We start from the raw sequence: 26994 nt of genomic DNA, 5'->3' as shown, positions 1-26994 counted from the left end.
ATTCTGTTTTCAAATTGTTGTAATATTTTCTGCTTTAAATAAATTGAGCATACTTATTTTCTATTTTTGACTTCCCATTTTTAATGTCAGCCATCCTCCAGTGTCAAAAATCTCTGTGTTGCTTTGGCTCACTTACTAATCATAGTGATTTGTTTCTGCATATGTTCTGAAATTTAGATTGAATGCATGTTCAATCAGGACAATTGCATGTAAATCCTCTAAAGCCCAGCTAAGTATCAGTCTATCCATCAAGAATGTTTATTAGTTTGTCTGTTAGATCTGAAGTGGCTTTAGGCTAATGTCTCTTTTAAGGGTTGCCTGCCCACCCTGGTCATATGAACATCAAACTTTCCTCAGGAGGACATGTTTCTTTATCATTCACAAACCAAGTGACACGTGCCATTTCGTCTGCCCCTGCTGTTTCTAGGTGTACTTCCATGAACAGTCCTCTAAGGGCCCACATTATGTAAGGGTGACTCGGTCCAATTCCCTACGTTTTGTGACCTCAGGATTCTTATAACCCAGCATCTAGGTTACAAGGTTCACAAATGCTATTTCAATGATCACCCCCAAAACGTGATTCTTTATTTTAGTGCCCATGGGGATTGTCTTTAAATTTTTGAGGAATTACTAACATATTAGAAAGTTACACTTTCCTAACTTAGTGAGAGGTTTTTGCTGTTTTGTGGGGTGAAATTTTCAAGATGGGTACCCTCCAATATATTAAGTCAAGGAGTACCTCCATTTTAATCCATAAACCTTTTGCTAGAAGTCTTTATAGGTTGCATTTTACTCTAGTTACCTCCATCTTAAGGTTAAAGGTGAACTATTATCATTATTATTATTATTATTATTATTATTATTATTATTATTATCATCTCCACTTTAATTTCTGAATGAGCCTCACATATCCTCATGAATTTTTTATTTCCTAGTTTTGACATCTCTTAAAAGCAATATTGGGGGGGGGGCAGTTTTGAGACAGGATGAAGGATACTAATTTCTTCTGGATAAATCTTCAAAGGTCCTAAGTCAGATGAGACCTTTGTCCTCAGTTAGCAATCTTACCTGCTTGTCTCCTGCGCATGCCCCCCTAAGCCTTCTTATTATGTTTTTTACCCCTGACTTCCAAGCTGCTTTAAGTGTTCCAGTTTGGGCACTCCAAACCTCAGTCCTCCGGGACAGCTTGCCACATCTGCCTGCCTCTCGCTCATTGCTCTCTTCAGCCTTTCTTAGACTGTCTTCCGAGTCTGCCAAGGGTCCCTGCTGTTTTCATCTGTCTGCCATGCCCCTTCCATCTCTCCTGCTGAGGACTCACACATGCAAGCACCACACAGCCTTCACTTGGCAACTCTACCAGTTTTTCAGGAATATGGAGCTCTGCCCTCCTTTTCTAGACTATCACAGCAGAAGTTCTCTGTGGTTAAGGTACAGCAGTGATACCAGAAAAGTCCCCAAATGACCCAGTCTTCTTACGTTTAAATGTTAACAGTGAGTGATTTCACCCTTGAAGAAACATAATGTTATATTCTGAAGATATTGTTAGTGTTGAAAGTTATAACCTGAAAGGTCTTTAGTCATGACTGCATTCTGATAAAAGGGGAAAAATCTATTTGGATGCTAAGAACATATTGTTGTACATATATGTACATTAAAATGTGATTACTATATGCTGTTGACAATTATATCCCTGTGTACTTTTTGAATATTTTACTTACTGAAATTAAATCTTTTTGTTTGTGTGTTTTTGCTAGATTTCCTTCTTTAATCGGATGTCATTGACAGGTCAGAAAATGATGCAAAATACTAATGATCCACTCCCAGAGATAAAGCCAATAGGAGACCAAATAGCCTTACAAAGTGATAAGAAAGATGCCAACCAGAACCACATGGGTCAAAATCTTCGGAATACTGCAACACCAAGTATGGCGGGAAAGTCCAAATCCTGTACAATACTATAAATGTATGTTTATGTTTCTGTGGTCACCGAGCACATTTGTTCTTCATACTTGAAAAATGTTATGACTTCTGAAGGAAATTTCCTGATAACACTGTTAAAAAAGATAAAATTACTGTTTGGCTTGGTTTGAACAGTATGAACAGATTTAATATTTATTTATACTGATATTAATGAGCAGTTTCCAAAATACTTGTACCTCCAACCCTCCTTGAAGTGTTCTGGCCTTAACTGTTCAGTGTTGCACAAAACAATATATTTTTATATTTGAAAGCTGAATGCAGATATTTCATAGTTTTGCTAACACAGTTATCATCCTTTGTAATTTCCTAAGATGATGTTTACGATCTTGAAACACTGGAACAGTTTTGAATATATTTACATCATTTAAAAACAGGCAAAATTGTGATGAACTTACTTTAATAAATTATAACTGGTTGGTTCTGCTGTTAAAATGGGTAAGGTACTTGGACTTATCAATAATGATGAAAGGAGGAGGCTGGAAAGATGGGGGATTTGATGCTCTTACACAGGACTGGAGTTTGGTTCCCAGCCCAGACATAGGGTTTACAACTGCCCATAACTCCAGTTCCAGGGGATCTGATGCCCGCTTCTGATTCCTGCAGGTACCAGGTGGGCACTGATACACAGACATACATGTAGGCAAAACAATCTAAAAAAAATCCATTTTTTTAATCAAAGGGTACAAAATATCTTTCTTAACCCTTAACAAAGGTATGTTACCACCCTGAGACCCCAAACAGTCAGTCCGGCTTGCTCATTTCAGCTTTCTAGCCATTTAATGACACGGGCTGCCTCATTCATGGCTTGAGCAACCACAAAGTGCACAAGGATGGTAAAGCTACCCATCCACTCTGATGGAATCTTTGCTGCCTTGCTTACATGGTGTATTTTTAAAAACTGAAGCACACTCACATCCTCCATCCTCCCTTGTAACTGAAACATGTTGCTCTTCAGCTACAGTGACCATTGTCCAATTTAAACAAAGAAAAGAGAACCCTGTCTTTGTGTTTCTACCTAGAGGGTAAAGAAACAGTATTAATCCAGAGTGGATATGGCTTTAAAATCCTAAAAGATAGTTTTCTGACTGGATATTACACTTAGTAGATTTCTCATTTCATTAAAGGCAAATACAATTTCAAAACTTGGGTTTCTAAAGCTGCAGTACCAGTACAATATTGTAAACGTATCTGAAACATAAAGTGTAAGAGCTGAGTGGAAGTAAAACTCAAAAGTGCTACTAGGACATGCTGTTTGGAGTAGGTAGAATTCTAAGGTGACTCCTAAGATTGACGCCGGTGCCAAGTCCTGTGAATAGCCCCTTCCCTCTGAGTCTGGGTGGAAGCAGTGACTATGATAGGATGTCAGTGCCTTGATTGTGTTACCAGGGCCTCTTACAAAGACTTTGCAGCTGTAATGAAAGTACATAGTCACTTGACCTTAAGTTCGACTTGCCAAAGGAGTTCATCAGGTGAACCTCATCAAAGAGTCCTGAGAGGTCAGACACAGAAGCAGTCAGAACAGTTCAAAGGAACAGAGATCCTGTTGTCCTAGAAATACCGACTGCCATATTTATGGAGAAAACTTTACACCAGAATATGGGACAGCCTCAGTGATCTGCAGGCTCGTCATTCTGCAAAGTAGGGAATGGAATTCTACCCCAAACCAGTGAGCCTAGGAGAGCAACCCAGTTCTCAGATGAGGTCCAAACCCTGGCTGGCACATGGCTGCAGCCTTTTGACTGAGCAGAAGACCCAGTAGAGCAGTGCTCACACTCCTGTCATCAAAACTCAGGAGTTTCCATCTACTAAATATATGGTGGCTTGCTTTACAATTTTATACTATTTACTCCGTGTGTGTGTGTGTATATGTGTGTGTGTGTGTGTGTGTGTGTGTGTGTGTGTGTGTGTGAACTTAGAAAGGGCTAAACCATAGTTACATACCAAATTTGGTCAGTCAGCCTGTGATCTCTGGTTGTTGCTTTGTTTTTTGGGTTTTTTCTTTGTTTTAAGTGAAGTACATCGCTTTGGTAAGAGAAAATAATTTTATAAGGAAATCATGTTGAAATAATTAGGCCTTAGATTTATCTTGGCTATAATAATCACTAATTTATCATTAAGTTTGAATCAGTAAATTATAATGTAATAAATAACTAGAAAAATTATGATTCACCTGCAGTAATTTCAAAATTTTCAATGCATAATATGTATAGTGAGTTCCTGGCCAGTCAGGACTATATATAGTGATAGCCTACTTCATACCAAACAAAGACACAACCCCTGTAAAGTCCCTCCAACATGACTACCCAAATGTTAGCTAAACAAGGATGACACAGATGGGCATGCCAGACTGGAGGGAGAGAAGCCCATGAGGCCTCAGCCCCACACAAAGAACTACAGGCAGCTGAAGAATGCTGGGAGTGGGAGAGGTGGCCCTCCCCAGGGAAGAGCACACCAACTGGTTCTCCAGTGCCAAACAGTCAGCCCTGAAAACACACCTACAGGTAGCATTACACGGACTGAGCGGGTTCTGTTTAGTTATATATGCATGCAATAACAATTAGTGGGAAAAGAGGCCATGAACTTGAAGGAGAGTGGGGAGGGATATATGGGAGGATTTAGAAAGAGGAAAGGGAAGGGAGAAATGTTGTAGTTAAATTATGGTCTCAAAAATGAAATAAAAATTTTAAAAATCAAGAAAACAATGTAATGACTTTTAAATGTGCTGAAACAACTGCTAAACTAGAATTCTATAGAGAAAATTTGTTTCATAAATGTGAATAAATGTAACATTTTAAGATAAAAAGTGAGATTTATCTATAGCAAGTTCACACTAAAGTGATAATAGATATTCTTGTGCTCCCAAGGAGGATTAATGCCCTTCTCCAGAGGACGTTAGCAACACCTGGGAAGGCAGAGAGATGAGTACTGGTGGAGATGCTGCAAAGCAGCCCACCCCAAACACAATTCTCTCCAAAACATCAATAATACTCACATTTCAAATAACCTGTACTAGTGAAAACAGAAAACATTTAAATATTTTATAGTTGCTTCATTCACAATCCCCAGTCCCAGAAAGGACCCAACAACCTTCAACAGTGAATGAAAAGCAAAATGTAGCAGTTCCATAGAACATACACTTGCTATGTGCATCCACCCATTCAGGTTACCTACTATATGATTCTGTTTCGGTGGTGTTATCCCAGATACAAAACTGTAGCAATGAGAAACAAATCCACGATTAAAGGGGCTAAGAGTGAGACTTCAAAGAGCACTGGACAGTATTTTAGTGAAACTGGTCCCTATTCTGACCTGGCTGGTTACTGTATGAAACTAAAATGTGTGCAGTTTGTAAAACTATAAAGCTAAACTGGTCCATTGCATTACATGTTGATTTAAAAATCTATAAAACAAATAAATAACTCAGTTCAGTAAAGTAAATCAAATGGATCCAAAGCTATGAGGTAAGAGCCATAAAGCTTGAGGAAGTGATCCATCAGGTCCAATGAAGTCATTTAGGGAATGGGTTCTTTGCATTAGCTTCTTCTGATGCAGCAATGTGAATAAAGAATCACCATGAGCTTACAGAATGATGTGTCTCACAAGCTGACTCCTACTAATAATTAACAAGATGTCCACGTTATTTCCTATAAAAACAATTGTTGCATTAATGTATGTTGTTTAGATGCTGTAATAAAGTATTTCCAAATCTGAGTTGTTTAACATTGTAAAATTTAAAATGTGGGATGTCATAATTCACCAAAGGTAAGAGCATGGCCTTGTTATTCAGGAACCTGGACTCTGATCATCTAGTAACTTTGGCATTTTAATTGAGCTTAATCTACAGGCCTGAAAATAGCATGTGTACTTTTGCCCACATTCCATGGAAATGTGCCCAACATTCTACATGGAAAATCAGAAAATGTAGACTCATTTGTGAGTTCAGGAAGACAAGAAAAATGTCATAATTAAGTATTCTTATTCTATGTGCCAGTGAAAAGTGAATTCATGCTCTTTCACAATAAGCTGAGTAAAGTAGAACAAAATTCTCATTTTATATAAATTTTATGCTATAAATTCCATTTTAAATGACAAAACATAAAATAGTTCATTTCCAAAGCATAACTGTATTGTTGTAATTTTCTTCCAATTTGATTCTCTGGAACATGGCTGTAGACTTGGTCCCACCCTCAAGCAAAGATGGCCGTGGTTGTGTGGAGTGCGCCGTCCACTGGATTCCTCCTCCCTGACCATGTGGTGTTCTCCTAGAAGCTTCTTTATACTAGTAGTTATATCTGTGGCTCTTGTCTGACCTGTGTCTTACCTGTAACAAGAAGGCCACACTTGGGGAGAGCCTTGAATCTAGAAAGTGTTTGGGTAAAGTCTGTGGCCTGGTGAGGCACAAAAGAGGTGACATGACAGAGCGCATGGTGCATCACTTACAAACCCTACAGAGAAGAGGACAGCATACCTACCATGGCAATGGGAGCGGCCATCCAAAGCATAGGTTTTGCTAGCAATGAGGTGGAGAGAAAGGAACCTAAGGACACAGCCTTTATTGGGATCAAGGAATTTATCACCAATGTAGTTTGCCCAAAGAGATGGGATGGGTGGGGGCTAATAGACTCAAATTCTTTGGAGTCCCACAGTGGCTGAGCTGATTCCTATAGCCTATCTGCACACTTCCTGTCCTACTGGGTAGGGTACATGGGTTAGTAGAGCCAAATGTCTCATAAACAACAGCTGTGTAAGGCAACTATCTGGGTCAGCTACCCTGGGAATCTCAATGAGGTAGATTGGAAAATTTTGAGATTCGGAGGTCTGAAGCCTACTAACATACTAACATAACCCCTGATTAGTTCCTGGTACTCAAGTAAAATCTTTTACCTGAAAGGGTTTTTTGTTTGTTTGTTTGTTTGTTTGTTTGTTTATTTTTCTAGCTATTTTGCTCCGGGTAGTCAATGAATATCCAAACAGATATATTTCCACCCTTTCTACCTCCCACACTGAAAATTATCCCACTCATTACTATTATAGCATGTGAAAATACCCCTAACATAAAACATGGACCATATGTCTTAGTGCATACAATAAATTGGATATGGTTGATAGGATGAGCATCTCAGTGATACCCCAAGAAAATACTTTGGGTATTCTTTATTCTTCACTCTCTACTGAACATCATAAAAACAATTCTTAAGGCCAGGCGGTGGTGGTGCATGCCTTTAATCCCAGCACTCGGGAGGCAGAGGCAGGCAGATCTCTGTGAGTTCGAGGCCAACCTGGTCTACAGAGCGAGTTCCAAGAAAGGCGAAAAACTACACAGAGAAAACCTGTCTTGAAAAAACAAAACAAAACAATTCTTGGGCTTGTATGAGAATGTTGTGGAAAAACATGTTGGCAGCAGGAGTGAGAAGATGGGAGATGGTCCTGGAATTGACTATGCTTTACCAAGGAGGAAAGGGAATAATAGAAATTGTATATTATCTGATAATTAGAACATCCTGTGGCTTCCCTTGGCTTCAACAGACAGCATCTGCATCTATTTGAAAACAGACTTTATACCTGTATTCCAGGTTGAAAAGAGAATGGAAGGGAAGCATGCTCCACCCCCAATTGCCTCCTTTATCAGCTTTCTCCAGAAGCTGGGGAAACAACTTTCAACATTTTTCATTGGCAGGAACATGGTTACATTTCTGCAGGGGAAGCCAGAAAAATGTAGTCTTTTGTCTTGGAAGCAGTGTCCCTAATTAAAAATAAGGGATTTGTGTATTTATTTAATGTCAGAAATCAAACCACTGCCTCTGCATGTACTCCACCACTGAACTACACTGCCAGCCACTTAAGACTCTGTTACTAAACTGAAGTCTTTGTCTTACTGATCTTTCAGCGGTGACACACACCTGTTATTCCAGCACCCTGGAGACCAAGGCAGGAGGATTGTTAGTGCAAAACAAACATCTGGGTCACACATCAAAAAACAAAAGAAAAACCCACCTCATTGGTCTGATTTTAAGCTAAAAACTTAGGGAAAAAATGAGGAAGGGAAAATATTTTTTCCTACAGGGCATACTAGAAACGAGAGGTCTCCTTTCAAACAACTAATGAGTGATAGAATCCATCACATACTAAAGAGTCCCCTCTCTCACACACACGTGCATGCTACAGACCTTGGAAAGAATCCAGATGTGAGACTAGATAGATGCAGCCTTCTGATTTGGACTATTTTGAAGAACCAGCCCCCTCCATCTTAGGCTTGAAAGCCGTCTGATAGTAAAGACAAACTAGGTTCATTCCTGTTTCTGATCAAACCTCTATTTCTCAAGAACTGGGCTACGACTCATCTGTAACCTTAACTACAAATGGTTCTGCACTGCCTGTTCAGGGAATGGCAGTCATGTCTTTGTTTCAAAGGGTTCTGTGACCACCTGTGACTGCCTTGTAATACCCACTTTGCAACCACATCTTTGTCTCAGGAAGTTGTTATGGTTCACTTGTTATGCTTATGTTCTGCTCCTGTAACTCCACCTATTTTGCCTGCCAAGCCCCCATTTAGAAACCCTACTGCTGAGCTATAAAAACTGTCTTCCAGGTGTCTCCATGATGGGTAAGGTGACCTACTGACGTCCCATGCAACCTAAGTCAGAAGCTCATTTTTTAGTAAAAGTGGGGTGGGGGACCTGTAAGGTCCTGGCCGCCCCCCACCCCCACCCCGTTTTGGGTAACTGTTGCCTTGCTTGCTGACCTTGACCTTGATATCCTCCCTATGCTAATTCCCTGTGAGAGTCCACCCTCCTGAATGCTTAAGGGAAGTTCCTTGTCTGTATATCCTGCATATTGGACATTAACAGCTTAGATGCAAGATTGTAAAACATGGGGAGTGAACTTCTGCCCTCCGGGGTTCTCCCATTGTGCTGTAAGCCTGTATTTAAGACCTCCTCCTTCCTTCAATAAACGGCATTCGGCATTCAAAAAAAAAAAACTGTCTTCTTCATGTCCAATGCTGACCTCTCAAACCCTGCCTTGGAGGAGGCACCCAGTGTGCATGAATAAAAACAAAAGCTTGCTTTAATTAGTTGTTTTAATTTGGCAATGATGATTTGAGTCAGTGGGCTTCCCCCCTCCCCCCCCCAACCTTGGGGTTAACAATATCATTGGACTTCTCTTTATTTGATGGAAGAAATGGGAAAGACCTAGCATATCTATGTTAACAAAAGCCCCATAAAACCATTCTGAACCAGTTTGGTTGTGCCTAATTGTGGCTTTGCAGTTCTAAGGCCCCGAAAAGCACTGAATGCAGTAAACAAAGAAAATGCATTCAGTCAAATCGGTTGTCAAAATTTACCAAATATAAACTCTGATCCTAAACGTTCAATTATACACAAATGCATATCACACACACACACACACACACACACACACACACACACACACACACCTAATGAAAATTAACCCCAGATCTAGAGCTGAGCCTGATAAAGCAGAATACACTTGCATGAATACTTCGATTTTTATCTATCCTATGTGGAAGAAAAAGCCTTCTTCATACCCACAGGGCAGGTTTGATTTGATTTTGTTTTATTTTCATAGTGATACCCGGGAATTGAACCCAAGGCCTAGCAAATGCTAGATGCATGCTTTACCATTGAACCATATATCCCCAGTTCCGTGGAAGACTGTAGCCAACTTAGATTTACTTGTTTTGTCCTCCAAGCTGTTTTGGTTTTTCTCTGATTATTCACAGATGTGAACACATCTTTTATCTAGCTTAGAATCCTGTGTCGATGACATATTTGCATACAGAGTGGGAGGCAGTGCAAAAGCTGTTACACAGCTGGCTGAACTGTGCTCCACTGGAAGTGTATCCCTGCCCAAGACCCCAACAGCAGGGCCCTGGTCTTGAGGGATACCACCTTTCAGGACATAACTACCACATACTGCAGGACTGACTCTAGTGGGCTACCATCCTTGGGAGCATGCTTCATCAACATGACACAAGCCAGCCACTATATTAAACATAGAAGTCAGGCAATGGTAGCACATGCCTTTAATCCTAGCATTCAGAAGGCAGAAATTATTCTGGATCTCTGTAAATTCAAGGCCACACTGGGAACAGAGCCAGGCATGGTGACACATGCCTTTAAATTCCAACACTCGTTAACTGTAAAGGTCTGGAGGTCTGTACAGACAGACAGGAAGTAACAGAGCTGGGCAGAAAGAGGAAGTGATGTAGCTGGGTGGAGAGAGGAAGTGAGATGGCAGGGACAGAAAGGATATAGGTGTGGGTATACAGGAAGTAGCTCTCTCTGGAGGCTGAGGAGTTGGTAAGGTAAGGTGGGCTGTGGCTTGTCCTATTCCTCTGATCTCTCAGTTTTCACCCCAATATCTGGCTCTGAGTTTTTTTTATTAATAAGACTATTTAGCAATTCGTCTTATAGTTTTATTCTTTTTAATAGAAAGGAATATATTAACAGCAATAAAGTAATAATTGGTGCTCACAAGGTGAACATGATGCTAAATCCTTTCTCCAGTGGGAAGCATTTATCAATGAGACTGCAGACCTGGCTTTGCCCATTCTTGACATCAAAATCTTTGCCTACAGATATTAGGCAGAGGTCTCCATCTCAATTATCGAGGTGCTGTAGAAAATGTAAAAAAAAAAAAAAAGAGAGAGAGAGAGAGAGAAAAGAAAAAACAGTTCTCCTAGACCTTAATGAAGCAGCAGCAGCATGTAGTTCTCAATACTGTCTCTTTAGTAACTCCTTCAATGTTCTCAACAATCACATAGGGAAAGTTTTGCTATCCCTGTGACTCACAGAGAGATAAGAAACTTGTGTAAGAACACACACTATATGGCTTTGTTTCTAATTTTAAGAAACCTCTCTTCTTAACCAGCACATGTCTATCTCATGCTTTTCTTAGTGAAAATTTGATGATTATTATAGCCTGAATTCTATTTGATCTTAATAATAAAAACCCAGAGTCAGATATCAGGATGAAAGCTGGAAGATCAGAGAAAGAGAGCAGCCAGCCACTAGAAAGACTTCTTACCTCCAGGAATCCTCAGACTAAAAAGGGCCAGCTCCTCTCTCCACCCAGCCAAATCACTTTCTGTTTCCTCCTCCCAAGTACTAGAATCAAAGGCTTGAGATCCCAAGAACTGGGATTAAAGGTGTGTGCCACCACTGCCTGGCCTCCAGTGGCTAGCTCCACACTTTGATCTCCAGGCACAAACAAAATATCACCACCATCAATTATCCTTAGCCAGACATTGCTAAAGAATTTATCTTCATTTTGATCTTTTCTGGACTTAATTTGTGTTGTCAATGTCCAAATGATAAATCAACTTGGGAGTGTCACATTACCATCCCTGTTGGTATTTATTCAACTAGGTTGTGTGTGTGATCGCAGCATATAAACACGTAGCTAGCCCATTGCTACATTTCCCTGAATTTCTTTTCCTGTGTAATTAGTTCTTTGTTTATAGTCAGCCACATGAGGTGAACTTTTTTTTGAGAATTTCATGTCCCCCAACTCCTCCTCAAATTCATAACCTCTTACTCTTTAATTAGTATTGCTACATATCACACATGAACAGTCACTATTTTCTAAACATAAGTGCTGCAGGGTGTTTGTTTTACTCTTGATATATTGGCTTATTTTGTTGATACAAGACAGCAGCTAGGCCTGTGAAATCTTCAACTTCTTTATAACATCTTCAGCTTCCTTGAACCCTGAGTTAGACATGGTCAGTTCATGATCTCCAGTCTGCCAATGTCTGCAGATAATGCATTAGTATTGAAGCTGGGGATAGTGTCTAAAACACCATCTCTTGTTTGTCCTAATAGGTTTCAGCCTGTCCTTGTTCTTTCTTACATCATCTCTAACTTTTCTTTCTGACTGCTGGGCCCTGTTATCTAGAGGGACCTCAGAGTTGTCACCATATGCAGAGACAGTAAATGAGTATGTGGAACATCAAGGATGGGTGTTCAAGGGTTGCTATGACACTATAGTCACTCAATGACACAGGATGATAAAAATGTTGTTGGCATCTTGATACTGGGCTTCATCCCTGCTAATTCAGGAAACAGAATGACCATGGGGCTCTGAAATGCTTCAGCTTGAAAATGACCACAGCTCCCTAGAGTTTTCTTGAGTGAGAGCAGCAGGAAATATTAGATAGAAGGATTAGAGTGTGGAGATAAACAGAAAATACAGGATAGCCTAGAGAGGGCCTGGAACCTATTCCAATGGGCCCTGTCTTGGCCCTAGGGTATTTATAGAAATGCCAAGGGATAGAGCAAAAGACCTCCCCTAGCACAGCCAAGTTCAGACCATCTCAGACATCTGTAGTGGGTAGCCATTCCAGCTTTGACCTGGAAGTTCCAACCCCCATTGAGGCTTCGCTAATGGTCACGCCTATAAGGCAGGGCTGAGAGAGGACTCTGAAGACCCAAGTTCCAGATGCCGGGGATCTCTTTGTTCCTGGATCCTGGATGCTGGAGGTAGACTGAGCAGAGTTCTCCAGAGAACACCGCAGGACTGCAACACACCTTTCCCAGACCCTGCAACCTACCTATCCCTTCATTTGTAAGTTATGTCACTAAATAAACCTCCCTTTTAACTACGTGGAGTGTCCTTAATAATTTCACCAATAGACATCTGCACTCAGGCCTGTGGTCCAATCATCCTCTCAATGCAGACCTGCTGGGTAAAGCCATGAGGAACCTGAAAATGGGCTCCCACATGTATCCATGCATATTGGCACATGCATTTAATCATGGCAATTAGGAATCTGAGGCAAGAGAATGGAAAGGGTTATGTAGTGAGTTTCAAGTCAACCTCAAAATGAGTGGGTGAAGCCTGGCATAGTCGTGCATGCCTCTAATTCCAGTACTTGAGAAGCAGAGGCAGAAGGATCTCTATGAGTTCAAGGCTAGTATGGTCCATCTACATAACAAGTTCAGGCCAGTCAGGGCTACATATTGGAAACCTGTGGTGATATTGTGTTCCCCAAAACTTATCTGGGGTCAAAGAACAGAAAAACCACTAGATATAGAGGCCAGAAAATGGTGACATTCACGCCTTTAATCCTATCACTTGGGAGGCAGAGATCCTCTGGATCTCTGTGAGGTCAAGGCCACACTGGAAACAGCCAGGCATGGTGAGTCTCGCCTTTAATCCCAGGAAGTGATGGCAGAAAGCAAAAAGGTATATAAAGGCATGAAAACCAGGAACTAGCTGGGTAAGCTTTTAGACTTTTGAGCAGCACAGTTCAGCTGAGAGGCATCCAGTCTGAGGAAACAGGATCAGCTGAGGAATTGGCAAAGTGAGGTGGCTGTGGCTTGTTCTGCTTCTCTGATCTTCCAGCGTTCACCCCAATACCATGCCCTGAGTTTGTTTTTATTAATAAGACCAGTTAAGATTCATGCTATAGAACCCTGTCTCAAAATACCAATAAATAAATAAATAAATGGTTGGGGGTTAGAAAGATGCCTCAATGAGAGCATTTACCTCAGCATAAGAGTAAGTATAAGAAATCAAGTTCAAATGCTCAGAATCCACATAAAAACTTAGGTATGGTTTTGCATATGCTTGTATTCCTAGCACTGTGGGAACACAGAAAAAATAGTCACTAGGGCTTGGGAGCCAGGCAGCCTAGCTTGAGGTTCAGTGATAGGTCCCGTCTCATGGGAATAAGACAAGGTGTGAGAGTACAGGATACTGATAGCCTCCTTTGACCTCCTTGTATCTGTGGGCTTGAGCACCAGCATACACACATAAGCATATACAACACATATTATGACATGAATATACGCAAAGTCCCCTCCCCCAAAAGAAAATAACATTACTTCTTCAAACACTTTGAGCACATTTATCTATAAAGGGTATCTATCTCATTTATCTATAAAGGGTACTTTGAATATAAGGGAACACAGATATTCAATGAAGAGTAAATCTCTCTGCCACACTTCATATTTCTCCCAGTAACCCTTGGTTCCTCCCTTTCCCTGTAGTATATGTTACTACATGCACTACTCCATCTTCATGCTTTTTATTGAGCAGGTGCACACATTTCTTAGCCACAATAAGTAAATGGTTCCCAGGATATTCAGGTTATGGAATATTGCCATTGGCCAAAGAGAAGGTCTGCACAAACAGAAGATGATGTGTGTATCCCTTGGGGGTGAACTTCCATTGGTTACTGAATGACATCAGGTTCTGTAAGTCATCTGCTTTGCTATAGAGTAGAAACAACTAATCCAGAATTATTATATACTGCAAACTGAAGTTATTCTGTGTAACACATTTTCCATTTAAATCTCCAAATGATGCTCTTTCCTTACATTCCTTTATACAGAGAATGAGACTCCCAATAAATTATTTGAAAAAGAATATTACATACTATTCCAGAAAGCCTAATCTGAAACATACCTACATATAAACTGCATTCTGCCATCCCATAAGAGAATACACTAAGTACCACCTAGTAAACAAATCTGGCTTATATTTTTTCAACTCTGGTGTTAGGGTCGATGTACAAAACAGAGAGCTTCACTCCGATATCAGGTCATAAATAAAGCTTTTTATTTATAGTACGAGCTTGTGGGTCACCAGCGCGAGGAGTAGCTGGTGACCCCGAGTTTGAGGCTCACAGGCCTTTTATGAGGCAGTTCTACCAGGGCAGGGGAGTCACCCCGAGTGCAGACACCTGGACGCCAGATGTCTCTATGGTCTTTTCTCAGAGTCTGGGTAGGTAAACGAATTCCAAGCTTATCTAGCAAGGGGTTATTTGGCAAGCATTCTTCCCAAGCAATTTATCTTGCAAACACAACCCCAGGGGTTATTTGGGCTAACTTTTCTGATATGGGGTGTGGGGGCAGAGTGCAGTATTTCTCACTGAATCTGCAATTAGCAGAGCTAGTGGAGGGGGGCTTGTTTCCCTTACAATGGCCTTTCACTGGGTGATGCATGAATGTCTTTACAGTAGAACCATTCCTGGTTTTTCTTGGTCCAGAAAGCAAAGAAGAACAAATTATCTGGCCTTCCTCTCCATCAGATACTTGCAAGATGGTAGCAGTAAACATTGTCCCTACTAGACAAGGAAAGGACACAGAACGATCATTAGATACAGCACTTCCCAAATCCTACCCTGCAGATAAGTGAAGAAAATTCTAAATCAGGCCCTAACATCAGGGAAATCCTATTACACACTGATCTTTATGGTCCTTAGATCTTCCTTCTACTCTGCTCTTTGCCATGCATAGATTAGTTATTGAAGGTCAGCTATGCCCTCTTTCCATATGTATAGCTTTGTCTGCTTAACTTTGACAACTAGATAACGAAATGTAGTGTTAAATATGTATATACATATAATATATGTGTATATAAATATATATGTATGTATGCATATATACTTAAAAGACAAAAATTATAGTCTCAAGATGATTATTAAGTCTTAAGTTGTCAAAGCATTCTTTTACTGTTTTATTTGTTTTGCCCAGACTTGTGACTACTCTAGTGGTGTACAACTCTTAAGTACCTGGTAGAAGGGTTGGAGAAATGGCTTAGCAGTTTACAGTAGTTGATGCTGTTGCAGAGTGTGGGAGCCCGTTTTCAGGTTCCTCGTGGCTTTACCCAGCAGGTCTGCATAGAGGGGATGATTGGACCACGGGCCTGAGAGTAGGTATCTGAGATGGTCTGCACTTGGCTGTGCTGGGGGAGGTCTTTTGCACCACCCCTTGGCGTCTCTATAAATACCCTGGGGCAGAGACACTCAGGGCTTGTTGGAAAAGGTTCCAGGCCCTCTCGAGGCCATCCTTTACTTTATCTTCACAATCTAAATCCTTCTATCTAATGTTTTCTGCTGCTTGCAATCAAGAAAACTCTGGGGAACTGTGGGGTTGGTGGGTAAATGTCCCTCAGAATGGCGCCATGAACAGGGACTAATAAAAGAAGAGAAAATAGGGACTAAAGACAAATGAACAGGGACTAAAGACAAAGTAATAGGGACTAAAGATAAAGGAAAGTAATAGTTTTATTACAGAGTTTTTTGGGAAAGTGAGTCAGCCCTGCCAGTGGAAAGTGGCATGCCAGTGTTATTGAATATACATATATACATGTATAGTGCAGGAAAAACTTAGAAGTGTAAGATCGTATAGAAAAAATTAAGGCAACTAGACAGAAAAACTAAATTTTCTAACTTTGGGAGCTATGAACACAAACTGGGGAAAGAAATCTTTCTTTGAGCTTTACAGGTAGTAAAAAAGCTCTTTGAGCTTATGGGGAAGAAAAAGTTTCCTATGGAAGCTTTTGACATGGGGACAGCTGAAATACTAAGTCCAAGCGGCAGGAGAAAGTGATTTCTCCCTGAGGCAAAAATGCGGGTGTAAAAAGCCACAATTTAAAGTTGGGAAGTTTTGGGAAAAGTTGGTCTTTCTCTCTTGGGGGAAAAAATAACTTAAGCTTTTCTCGAAAGATTTGGGGGAAAATTCTAAAAAGCCTTAATATTTTTCAAACTAAAAGTTCTCTCAAACTTAAAAACCAAAGCCTTTAACTTTCTCTCTCAGAAGGACAAAAATCAGAATGGGGACCACCCGTGATTAGCTCTAAGGGAAAACAAACTTCTTAAGACAGCAAAACTTCTCTAAGTTCTCTTCAAGCTTTAAAAATCCTCCCTGCAATGCAGGAGGCAGGGATGGAGTTCCTAAAAACCTCTCTTCTAAAGCTCTGTCTCTTCAAGCTAGTAAAAGACAGTGGGTCAAGGTCCCCTGAGGGAAACACTTGGGAGAGTAAGGGTGAAGAGCCACGGAGCCCAAAAGGGCAGGAAACTGTTTACTGGGAAAAGCAAAAAAGCCAAGCTTTTCAGTTACAGCAGAGCTGAGGCATCAAGGGCTTTGCTTCTGAGTGAGCATTTCAGAATGGAAAAGGTGCTCCTAATCCTACTGCAAAGATCCCCTGAAGCAATGCAAACTCTGTTAGCATTGTATACTCGCTTCTGACCAAAAACCCAGAGGCGACTGGCCAACTTCTCTGAGTTGGAGTGCATTTTTGGGATACTAGGGTTCCTGCAGTTGTAAACTTCCTGGAGCAAAGAGCTGAGGCAGGAAGGTGCAGGACCCAGGGGAAGATTGCTAATCAACAAAGCTAAAGCTGGTGGGAACGGCACAATTGTCCGCTTTCCTACAAGTCCCGGCTTGATAGGTTCCCAGCCGCAAAAAGAAATCTGAGAAAAGCGTTCCTACCAGAGAAAATACCTTTCTGGGAAAGCAGTAAAGCCAAATTGCGTCTACCTTTGGTCTACCTAGTCAAGAACGCTGTCTGGAGAAAGAGCCCAGCCAGGGCAGAACAGAGCTATCCAGGAGTAAAGCATTCTTTTCTATCAGAGAAAGCATCTTTTTTAGAAAAGCTTTGTTTCACCTGACTCCTGGTGAGATGAGGGAGTGTAGCCCTGAGGGGTGATTGCCTTTGGCATAAACTCTGTCCTTGAGCACCCAGACAAGCAAACAACCCACGGGGGGACTGGGCCAGGTGAAGGCCTGATGAGGCAAAACACCTGTCCTAATGGGAGTTTAGAGATAGCAAAAGCCTCCCTGTTAGAGTTCCAGTCTGTACGCAAACCACACAGACCCCAAAAACAAATGGACAAAAAGTCCCTACCTTCAGTAGCAGGGAAAGCCGCCACTGTAGTGTCGGAAACTGTTTCTGGGGTAGAGGGGATAAACTGAGACCAAACAGAACTGTCTGGGAGAAAGATTCTCTGAAGAAACAGAGGAGGGACAGATTCCTCCCCAGAAAATGCATGACCTGTGAAAGCTGCTAAGAGTTTGAGGCAGATGGTGGGGAAAGAAAGCCACTACCTGCAAAGGCAGCTAGCAGAGGAACAGAGAGAGCACCCTGAGCTCTCTGAAGCTCTGCATCTGGGGGGAAAGGAACAAGCAAAATGAGAATGAAATCAGTGGGAGAACATCTCTCTGAAGGAGCTATGGAAAAGCTGTTGTAAATGTTTTTGTTTTTCACTAAATGGCTAAGACAAACACAAGCCCTCTGAAGAAAGTTGCTATCAGAGATGCCAGCCTCAATGCACACTAAAATGAGGCAGGTGCAGTTCTGATCCTGGGCCAGTGTCAAATGAAGGACAGACACCTGTTAAAGCCAGATGAAGAGAGAATAGAAATCTCTCAATGTCCCATAATTGAAAACTTAAAACTCTTGGTTCAAATCTCTTGTTGCAAAAGCAAAAACTTCTAAAGCAAGTCCAGTAAAAGAGAACTGGAGGTTGAGTCCCAGAACCAAAAAGAACTATGGGAAATGGAATCCATAAGCTAGCTCTTAGCAGTGAGCTGATGAAGAGAAATGCATTCTGGGAAATGTAGTATTTCAGCTAAAGATGACGATACTGTTCAAAAACTTTATAGCTCAGAATGAAGTTTCTTAAAGCAATGCTAGAAAGCTTAATCTTACCTCTTGAGAACTCGGATCAGACAAAAAAGCTACCTATAAGAGCAAACAAGTCACTTTAAAATCCTTAAAGCAAGGGAAAGCAGTTTATACATTGAATGTTGTCTTAGATATGAAGAAACTTATGTTGAAATTAAAGTTCTTTGCCTTTTGAACAAACTGCCTGCAATGAGTAATTCCTTTGCAAATCTAATAAGGAGACAAGGAAACATGCATTCAAAAAGAAACTGCTTTATAGATGGGGAACAAACTTCAGAAAATCTAGCTATCTTAATAAAAAAAAAATTGCTTCACCTGAAAGTTCCTTATAAGAAATCAATGCTAAATATCACAGCTGCTAATAACATCAGGAGTTAAAGCTAATGAAGTGAAAATGCTAAATCCTGAAAATGCTTTTTCTCAAAGTAAGCTAATGAAGGATGTTTCATGAAAGAACATCTATGTTCTTGACTCCTTTGAATGGTGAAAATACTGGAACTAACAACAATCAAGTCAAAATGTGTCACCCAATTCAAGACGCAGTTCCACAAGAGAAAGCTGCCATGCTTTGTGGGCCATATTAGAGCTCACTCCAATCTTCCTGGTATTTCAGCTAAAGATGACGATACTGTTCAAAAACTGAGGGTAATGCAATGGCTGATAAGTTAACAAAGATAGTAGCATTATCCCAAGTGGAAATGGCTCAACAGTCACATGCTCTTCTTCATCAAAATAGCAAAAGTTTAAGAAAGCAATTCAATCTTACCAAAGAAGCAGCTCATCAAATAGTTAAACGATGTTGGATATATCTAAAATATTTTCCTGTCTCTCACTTAGGGGTAAACCCTCGAGGTCTTCTTCCTAATCATCTATGGCAAATGGATGTTACTCATATTGCAGAATTAGGCAAATTAAGATATGTACATGTGACCATTGACACTTATTCAGAATTTTTAATGGCTAGTGCACAACCTGGGGATGCTATGAAACATGTAATTATGCACTGCTTGAAGTGTTTTTCGTATTTGGGTATACCCAAAAAATTATTAAAACTGATAATGATTCTGGATATAGTAGTAAGGCATTTCAACAATTTTGTACCCAATGGGAAATCGTACATAAAACAAGTATTCCTTATAATCCTGAGGGACAAGGTATTGTGGAAAGGGCTCATAGCAGTCTTAAAATACAACTTCAAAAAATAAAAATAGAAAAGGAAGAAATTTACCCTCAATTGCCACATAACACCACATAATACATTAAATCCATGCTCTTTTTGTTCTGAACTTTTTGAGTATGGATGTCCATGAGCAGTCAGTCTGCCACGGATGGATTTTGGCACAGTGGCACCGAAGGGACTTTTGCTCAAGTGAACTGGAAAAATCCCTGCTCGGGATTATGGAAGGGTCCCGATCCTGTGTTAATATGGGGTCCAGATCATGTTTGTGTTTTTTCACAAGAGGAGAATGAAGCTCGGTGGTTACTGAGCGTGTGTTAAGGAGCGTGGAATTAAGGAAGGTCAGCTCCAATGACGTTCCTACAAAGGAACCAGAATGAAAGTGACTCGATTAGTGTTTCTGAGGTTTTGTCACTGAAATAAAGTTCAGAGCTGTGCCACTTTTGGCTTTACTAGCTCCTTTAGAAAAATACTTTATATCACCTAATACCTGTGCAGTATTTGGGCGAAGAGCTTTACAGCAGCTAAATACGGTAATTTCACCCTCAAGGTGAAGTGAAGTTTTTTGGTAGAACAAACCAAAAGTACTGCTGTAATAGAAATGTTTATCTGAATTTGAAGCACTTAGGGGAGCTATTATGAATTTGGGTGAAGGGACAGCCTCTAGTTAAAAGCCGTTTACCACTGACAGAGCATCTCTGCCGGTTCCAGAACGGCTGAGAGAACTCTCCACACTCTGAATCCTTCTATCTAATATTTCCTGCTGCTCACACTCAAGAAAACTCTGGGGAACTGTGGAGTTAAGGGGTAAATCCCCCGTAGTAGAGGACCAGGGTTTGGGCCCCAGCACGCAGATAGCAGGTTATAGCTGTCTGTAACTCCAGTTCCAGGGGATCTGGCACCCTCTTCTGATCTAGGTGGACAGCAGGCATGTACAAAGTGCACATCCTTATTGACAAAACTCCCATGCACATAAAATAAAAATACTACTTACCATATCAGTGAATAAATAGATTAAAATAGGTTGTATTCCTGTAATGGAAGATTATTCATGGAGACAAAGGAATGAAGTAGCACCACATTCTGCAGTGTGGATGACACTGAAAAATATTGTTAAGTGTCAGAAATCAAATGCCAGTGTTCTGAGATGTCCAGTTCTACTTGTATTCAGAATATAAAAGACACAAAGTGCATTAGAGTTTATTTTTATTATTTTAAATTTGTGTTTGCATGCATGTACATGCACACATGAGTGCAGGTGTCTACCAACACCAGAAATATCAAATCACCTGAAGCTGGAGTTACAGGTGCTTTTTAGAATCAAACTAGACAGGTTTTCTGAAAGAGCAGTTTATGTTCTAAACCACGGAGCCATCTCTCAAGCACCATATATTAGGGATTTGGTGGGTAGTGGGGGGGCATGGAGACAAAGGGAATGGAAAGTGACTGCTAATTGTTAATAGTATTTCCTTTGTGGTGATGAAAGTGTATTGGTTTTACAATTTTAATATAACTACTGTATTGCACATGTAAAAAAAAGCATATGAACTGAACTATAAGCTTATATTATGCATGTCCAATCCCAGCTCTGGTGAAGTGGAGACAGGGAAATCCTTGGGACTTGATGGCCAGTCACCCCAGATTAGTTGTTGAGCTCCAGGTCAGTGAGAGACCCTGTCTCAAAAACAGACGTAGGTGCCTGAAGAATGACATCTGAATTTGACCTCTGACCTCCACACACAAGTGCACACATTTACACACACTTGCACACACATTCATATCAGCACACATGAACATGAACCCACTCATATTTGAAAATGTGCTAAAATGAGATTAGACTTGGTGATATGATTGTATTGAATTTATCCTACTGATCATGTTCATGGTCATTTTAGAGATACAATTCACAGATCTGGCACATGTTTTGCTAGTTCTCTCTCTCTGTCTATCTCTCTCTTATATCTATAATGAGTAGATATAATCACTTTCACCATGAATATAGATGAATATATAAAATGAGGGAATGCCCTAATTGTCTTCATATTTTCCCCCAGAAGTTTTATACAAATAATTTTTACTGATACCTACATGTGGAGGCCCACAGAGGTTTCCTAGTGAGAGCTGAGCTTGCTTTACCCAGCAGGGCTGCATTAGAGGATTGCTTGACCATGTGATTGGCAAGGGTCTGCACTTGGCTGTGCTGGGGGGAGGTCTTTTCCTCCACTTCTTGGCATTCTTATAATATAGCCCATTAGAAGAGACAGAAGGGGCCAGTGGGTAATGATCCAGGCCCTCCCGAGGCTATCCTGTGTTTCTCTCCCCTATATCCTTCTATCTAAATCTCTTATCCTCACTCAAGAGTTCCCTGGAGTAAGATGTGGGAGCCAATCTCCCAACTGTCCTCCCACACCTACACTCTTGTTCTGAACTTTAAAGTATTTAGGAGGCATGCTTTATTGAAGTACAATTTGAATAAATATAAATATATCAGAAGTATTTGAAATACACAATTTCTATCAAATTTTGCCCATACTTTATCCACCACTCCTCAAAGTTTACTTACTCCTCTTTGTGACCTTTTCTTCCCCTCTTCATCCCTTTCCCTTGGCAATCACCAAAAAGCTTTCTGACTATATATTCATTTGCCTATTCTAGAATACATGTAAATGGGATCAGACAGTATGTGCTCCTTTCCATGCAACTTCATTCATTCAAAATAATTACTGTGTGCAGATTGACTGGATCTCATGGTAAACACATATGTATTAACTTTTTAGGAAATTGTCTTGCTCTTTCAGCTGTGCCATTTGACATTGTCCATAGTAGTGTATGAGAGTTTCATTTCAGCCATATTTTATCCAACAGCTGTTATACCTGGATGCTATTTATTATTTTTGTTTATTTTACATACCAACCACAGTTTCCCCTCCCTCCTCACCTCCTGTTCCCTCCCCCACCTCCTTTCTGCCCCTCAGAAAGGGAAAGGCTTCCTATCCACTCCTCAGAAAGGCTTCCTATGGGAGTCAACAATGCTTGGCATATCAAGTTGAGGCAGGACCAAACCACTGCCCCCTGTGTCAAGGCTGAGCGAGACATCCCAACAAAGGGAATAGGTTCATGTGACAGGGACAAGCTACACAACTGTCATCCACATGCAGAGGGTCTAGGTCAGTCCCATGCAGGCTCCCTAGCTGTTGGTTCATGAGCTCCCTCAAGCTCAGGTCAGCTCCTTCTGTGGGTTTTCCTGTCATGATCTCGATCCCTCTGGCTCATGCAATTCTTCCCCCCTCTCTTCAACAGGACTCCCAGAGCTCGGCCTAGTGCTTGGCCCAGTGCTTGGCTGTGGATCTCTGCATCTGCTTCCATTGGTGACTGGATAATGTTCTATGATGACAATTAGGATAGTCATCAATCTGATTACAAGATAAGGTCAGTTCAGGCACCCTCTCCACTACTGCTAGGAGTCTTAGCTGGAGTCATCCGTGTGGATTTCTGGGAGTTTCCCTGGCACCAGGTTTCTCCCTAACCCCATAATGGCCCCCTCTATCAAGATGTCGCTTTTGTTGCTCTCCTTCTTCGTCCCTCCCTCAACTCGACTATCCTGATCCCTCATGTTCCCATGCCCCATCCCCTCCCTCTACTGCTCTCCCTGCCTCTCCCATTCCCAGTTTACCCAGGAGATCTCATTTATTTCCCCTTCCCAGGGTGATCCATGCATCCCTCTTAGGGTCTTAGGGTCCTCCTTGTCACCTAGTTTCTCTAGGGCTGTGGATTGTAGCCTGGTTATCCTTTGCTTTACATCTACTTTGGAGAAGATGTGGAATAAAGGGAACCCTCTTCCACTACTGGTGGAAGTGCAAACTTGTACAGCCACTTTGGAACTCAGTATGGCAATTTCTCAGACATTGGGACTCCATCTACTTCAAGACCCAGCTATACCACTCTTGGCATATACCCAAAGGATACTCAATCATACCACAAGGACACTTACTCAACTATGTTCATAGCAGCATTATTTGTAATAGCCAGAACCTGGAAAAAACCTAGATGCCCCTCATCCAAAGAATGGATAAAGAAAATGTGGTACATTTACACAATGGGGTATTACTCAACTATTAAAAGCAAGGACATCAGGAAATGTGCAGGCAAATGGACGGAACTAGAAAAAAAATCATCTTTGGTGAGGTAACCCTGATCACTATTTTACATTTTAGTTATTGTAAATAGGAATACTGGAGGTATACATTAATACCTCATTATGGTTTTAATTTGAAGTACTCTAACAATGACAGACATTGTTTCTATGTCTATTTGCCCCATTTACTTTGATATAATGTCTGTTCAGAGTTCAGTAAGAAAGACTGGTTTTTGGTTTTTTTTTTGTTTGTTTTTTGTCTTATACAATCATTCATATGTGATGGTTACATGATTATAAAAATGTCCTTTCCATCTATGCTTTACTTTCTAGTTCTCCTAAGAGTGTATTTTGAAGAGGAAAATTTTTCACCTTGATGAAGTCCCTTTACCATTTTTTTATGGATTGTATTTTTTGTGCAATAGCTAAAATATTTTCTTATACCAGTCCCAGAAAGATTTTCTCATCTGTTTTATTCTAAATATGGGTCAAGGTATTCTTTTATTATTGGCATAAAGCTGCTTAATTATTTAGCATCATTTGTTGAAAATATTATTCTCACTTTACAGCATTTTTATCAGAAAGCAATTGACTATACACAGACATGTATATGCATATATCTGAATTTTTTTTCTTTTAGAGAGAGGAGTGGTCTGTTTCACTGGTCCATTTGCTATCTTTATTTCAATACCACCATACCTTCATGAATGTAGTTTTAATAAATCTTTAAGTTACAGGGTGTTATTCATGTAAATTTGTTTTTATTTTTCCAAGAATTTGTTGTGCTAGGTACATTGCATTTCCATGTTCAATTTAGTAATACTCTGTTAACTTCCACCCACCAAAAATTTCATTGAATTTTATTGGATTCTATTGAAAGTATAGAAATTCAAATCTTCTGACAAATGAACTTTTAATTTCAGTAACATTGTATTGGTTTTAAATGTCTTGCTATTTTTATGCTGTTTAAGGATGTACCATTTGAAATATACACTTCGAATTGCAAGTACACTATAGAGAACTTACTAGTTCTAAACACATTTGCATAGATTTTTCTGGATTTTCTACAGAAATAGTCATGTTATCTTTGAATAGTCAGCTTTACTTTATTCGTCCTATGCTAAAAACATTTAATTTAATTTCCTTTTCTTGCCTGATTTCATTGGCTAAAACGTCTAGTACAATCTTACATAAAAACAAGAGTGGAATAATAGGAAGGTACGACAAAACACCATGACCAAAAGCAGCTTGTTGAGGAAAGGGCTCATTTCAGGTTATAGCTTATGGTCCATCACGAAGAGAAATGGGGAGGGAACCCAGGCAGGCACCTGGAGGCAGAAACTGAGGCAGAGACCATGGAGGAGTGCTGCCTACTGGCTTGCTCTTCATGCTGTGCTCAGTTTGCTGCTTTCTTGTATATCCAAAGACCACCTTCCCAGGGGTAGTACTACCCACTGTGGGCTGGGCCCTCCTATATTAATGATTAGCCAAGAAAATGCTCCCACAGACATGCTCACAGACAAATATGATGGAAGCAATTCTCCAATATGTTTTCTCTTCCCCAATGACTCTAGTTTATTTTGAGTTGACAAAAACCTAACCAGTACAGAGGAAAATGATTTTTTTTCAAGTATGGTATCAACTGTCGACCTTTTGAAAGGTCTTTTCTCTTTGCTAAATTGAAGTTTCCTTCTGGTCTTAGCTTTCTGAATTATTTTACGAGATATACAATAGTCTGCATGTGCTGAGAGCATAGCTCTCTTTCTGCTCTGTTGATATGGGGAATTATCTTGATTAAGTAAGAAAAGACAAAATTAATTTATTCCTGGAATAAACTCCAACTGATCATAATGATTCATTTTCATATTAAATATTTATGTATACTTTCATGAGGCAAATTGGTCATGGTTTTCTCTTTAGTAATGTCTTTTGATATCAAAAGTCTTCTGGCCTCTTAGAATGAACAAAGAAATACTCTTCCCTTTTCAATTTTCTCTGCGAGTTCATGAGAATATAAACTCTTCCTTAAATAATAGGTATAATTCATGAATAAAATCGATTGGGTCTGGAGTTTTCTTTGTAGGAAGGCTTTTAGCATCAGAACCATCTGTGTAGTTCCATTTAACTGCAATAACATCCAGAAATATATAGGAATACATAGATTCAATAAGTATCTAGGTCAACAGGTAAAAGTACTTATTGTTCAATTTGAACTCAAGACCTAAGTTCAAAGCTGGAGCATCAATGTGAAAATCTATGTATGGCTGTACAAGCCTAGAAACCAAACACAGTAGAGGATGGAGACAGAAATATCACGCTGGCTTGCTGGCCACTAGCCCAGCTCTAGAAATAGTGAGAGACACTATTTTAAACCAACAAGGATGGGAGTGATGGAGTATGATGCCCAACGTCCCCTTCTGACCTCTTCAGGAATGCAGAGTCAAACATAACTGTACACATATTGTGTCTGCACCACACACATGCATACATGAACAATTTAAGAAAATTTTAAAAAGAACATTAGGTCTTTCTGAAAATGTCTAAAAAGTTATGCACACATTCAAAATTGCTCAAAGCTTTGTTTAATCTCTGATGGTTTAGCAGTCACAGGATTATGTTTTCTCCCCTCCAGGGTTCTACCAAAAGGCCACACTTTTATCATGCAACTGAAAAATCTCTCATTGCCTGAGCTATGGCTCTGTTCTCTGTTCAGTGGAAACTCGGTTTTCTACTCCTATGGCTTCTGCTTGACGTTTGTAAAAGATTTCATCCAAGTTTGACTTTGGCAGAGAAAGAATTTTACAGTGGATCCAAGATAAAAATGCTTCCTTCATCTTATGGAAACACAAATACCATGATTCTTCCTGTCTTCCACTATAAATATTCCAGTGTCTGCAGCAGCTTATCTTGGCTACAGAACTTTTTAAATATTTCGTATCCACCAATATTTGGACTACAAAAATCCCACAGATGTTTAAATTTTATTAATATTTTGTTATTAATATTAATTTATCACTCATGCCAGATAACTTTACTTTTTCATGACTGAGATTATATTGGAAACTATCTTACTCAGGTATATGGCATGTACAGCCAAAGGGAGCCACTGTTTCTTAAGTTTCTGTTTCTGTGATGAACACCATGACAAAAAAGCAACTTGGGGAGAAGTGTTTATTCCATCTTATAATTCCTAGGTCACACTCCATTACTGAGGGAAGTCAGGGCAGGAACTCATCCCAAGTGACTAACTTGTGTCAGGTTGACA

The 26994-nt window shown here is 40.2% G+C and overlaps 1 protein-coding gene across 4 annotated transcripts in view; it reads left to right on the top strand.

The window, feature by feature from the left end:
• Window positions 1-2498, top strand: part of Rpgr (retinitis pigmentosa GTPase regulator) — a 49287-nt gene extending 46789 nt beyond the window's left edge. For all 4 annotated transcript variants that reach the window (XM_036174388.1, XM_036174387.1, XM_036174390.1 and 1 more), the window contains one exon: window positions 1755-2498. In XM_036174388.1, the coding sequence (XP_036030281.1) occupies window positions 1755-1961 (207 nt within the window). In that variant the 3' untranslated portion in view covers window positions 1962-2498. The remainder of the gene's footprint in view (window positions 1-1754) is intronic.
• Window positions 2499-26994: the final 24496 nt, after the last annotated feature.

The sequence above is a fragment of the Onychomys torridus genome, chromosome X (assembly GCF_903995425.1).
Source record: "Onychomys torridus chromosome X, mOncTor1.1, whole genome shotgun sequence".
Taxonomy (NCBI): domain Eukaryota; kingdom Metazoa; phylum Chordata; class Mammalia; order Rodentia; family Cricetidae; genus Onychomys; species Onychomys torridus.
The sequence above is the reverse complement of the archived record's forward strand: the minus strand, read 5'-3'. Positions and strand labels throughout refer to the sequence as shown.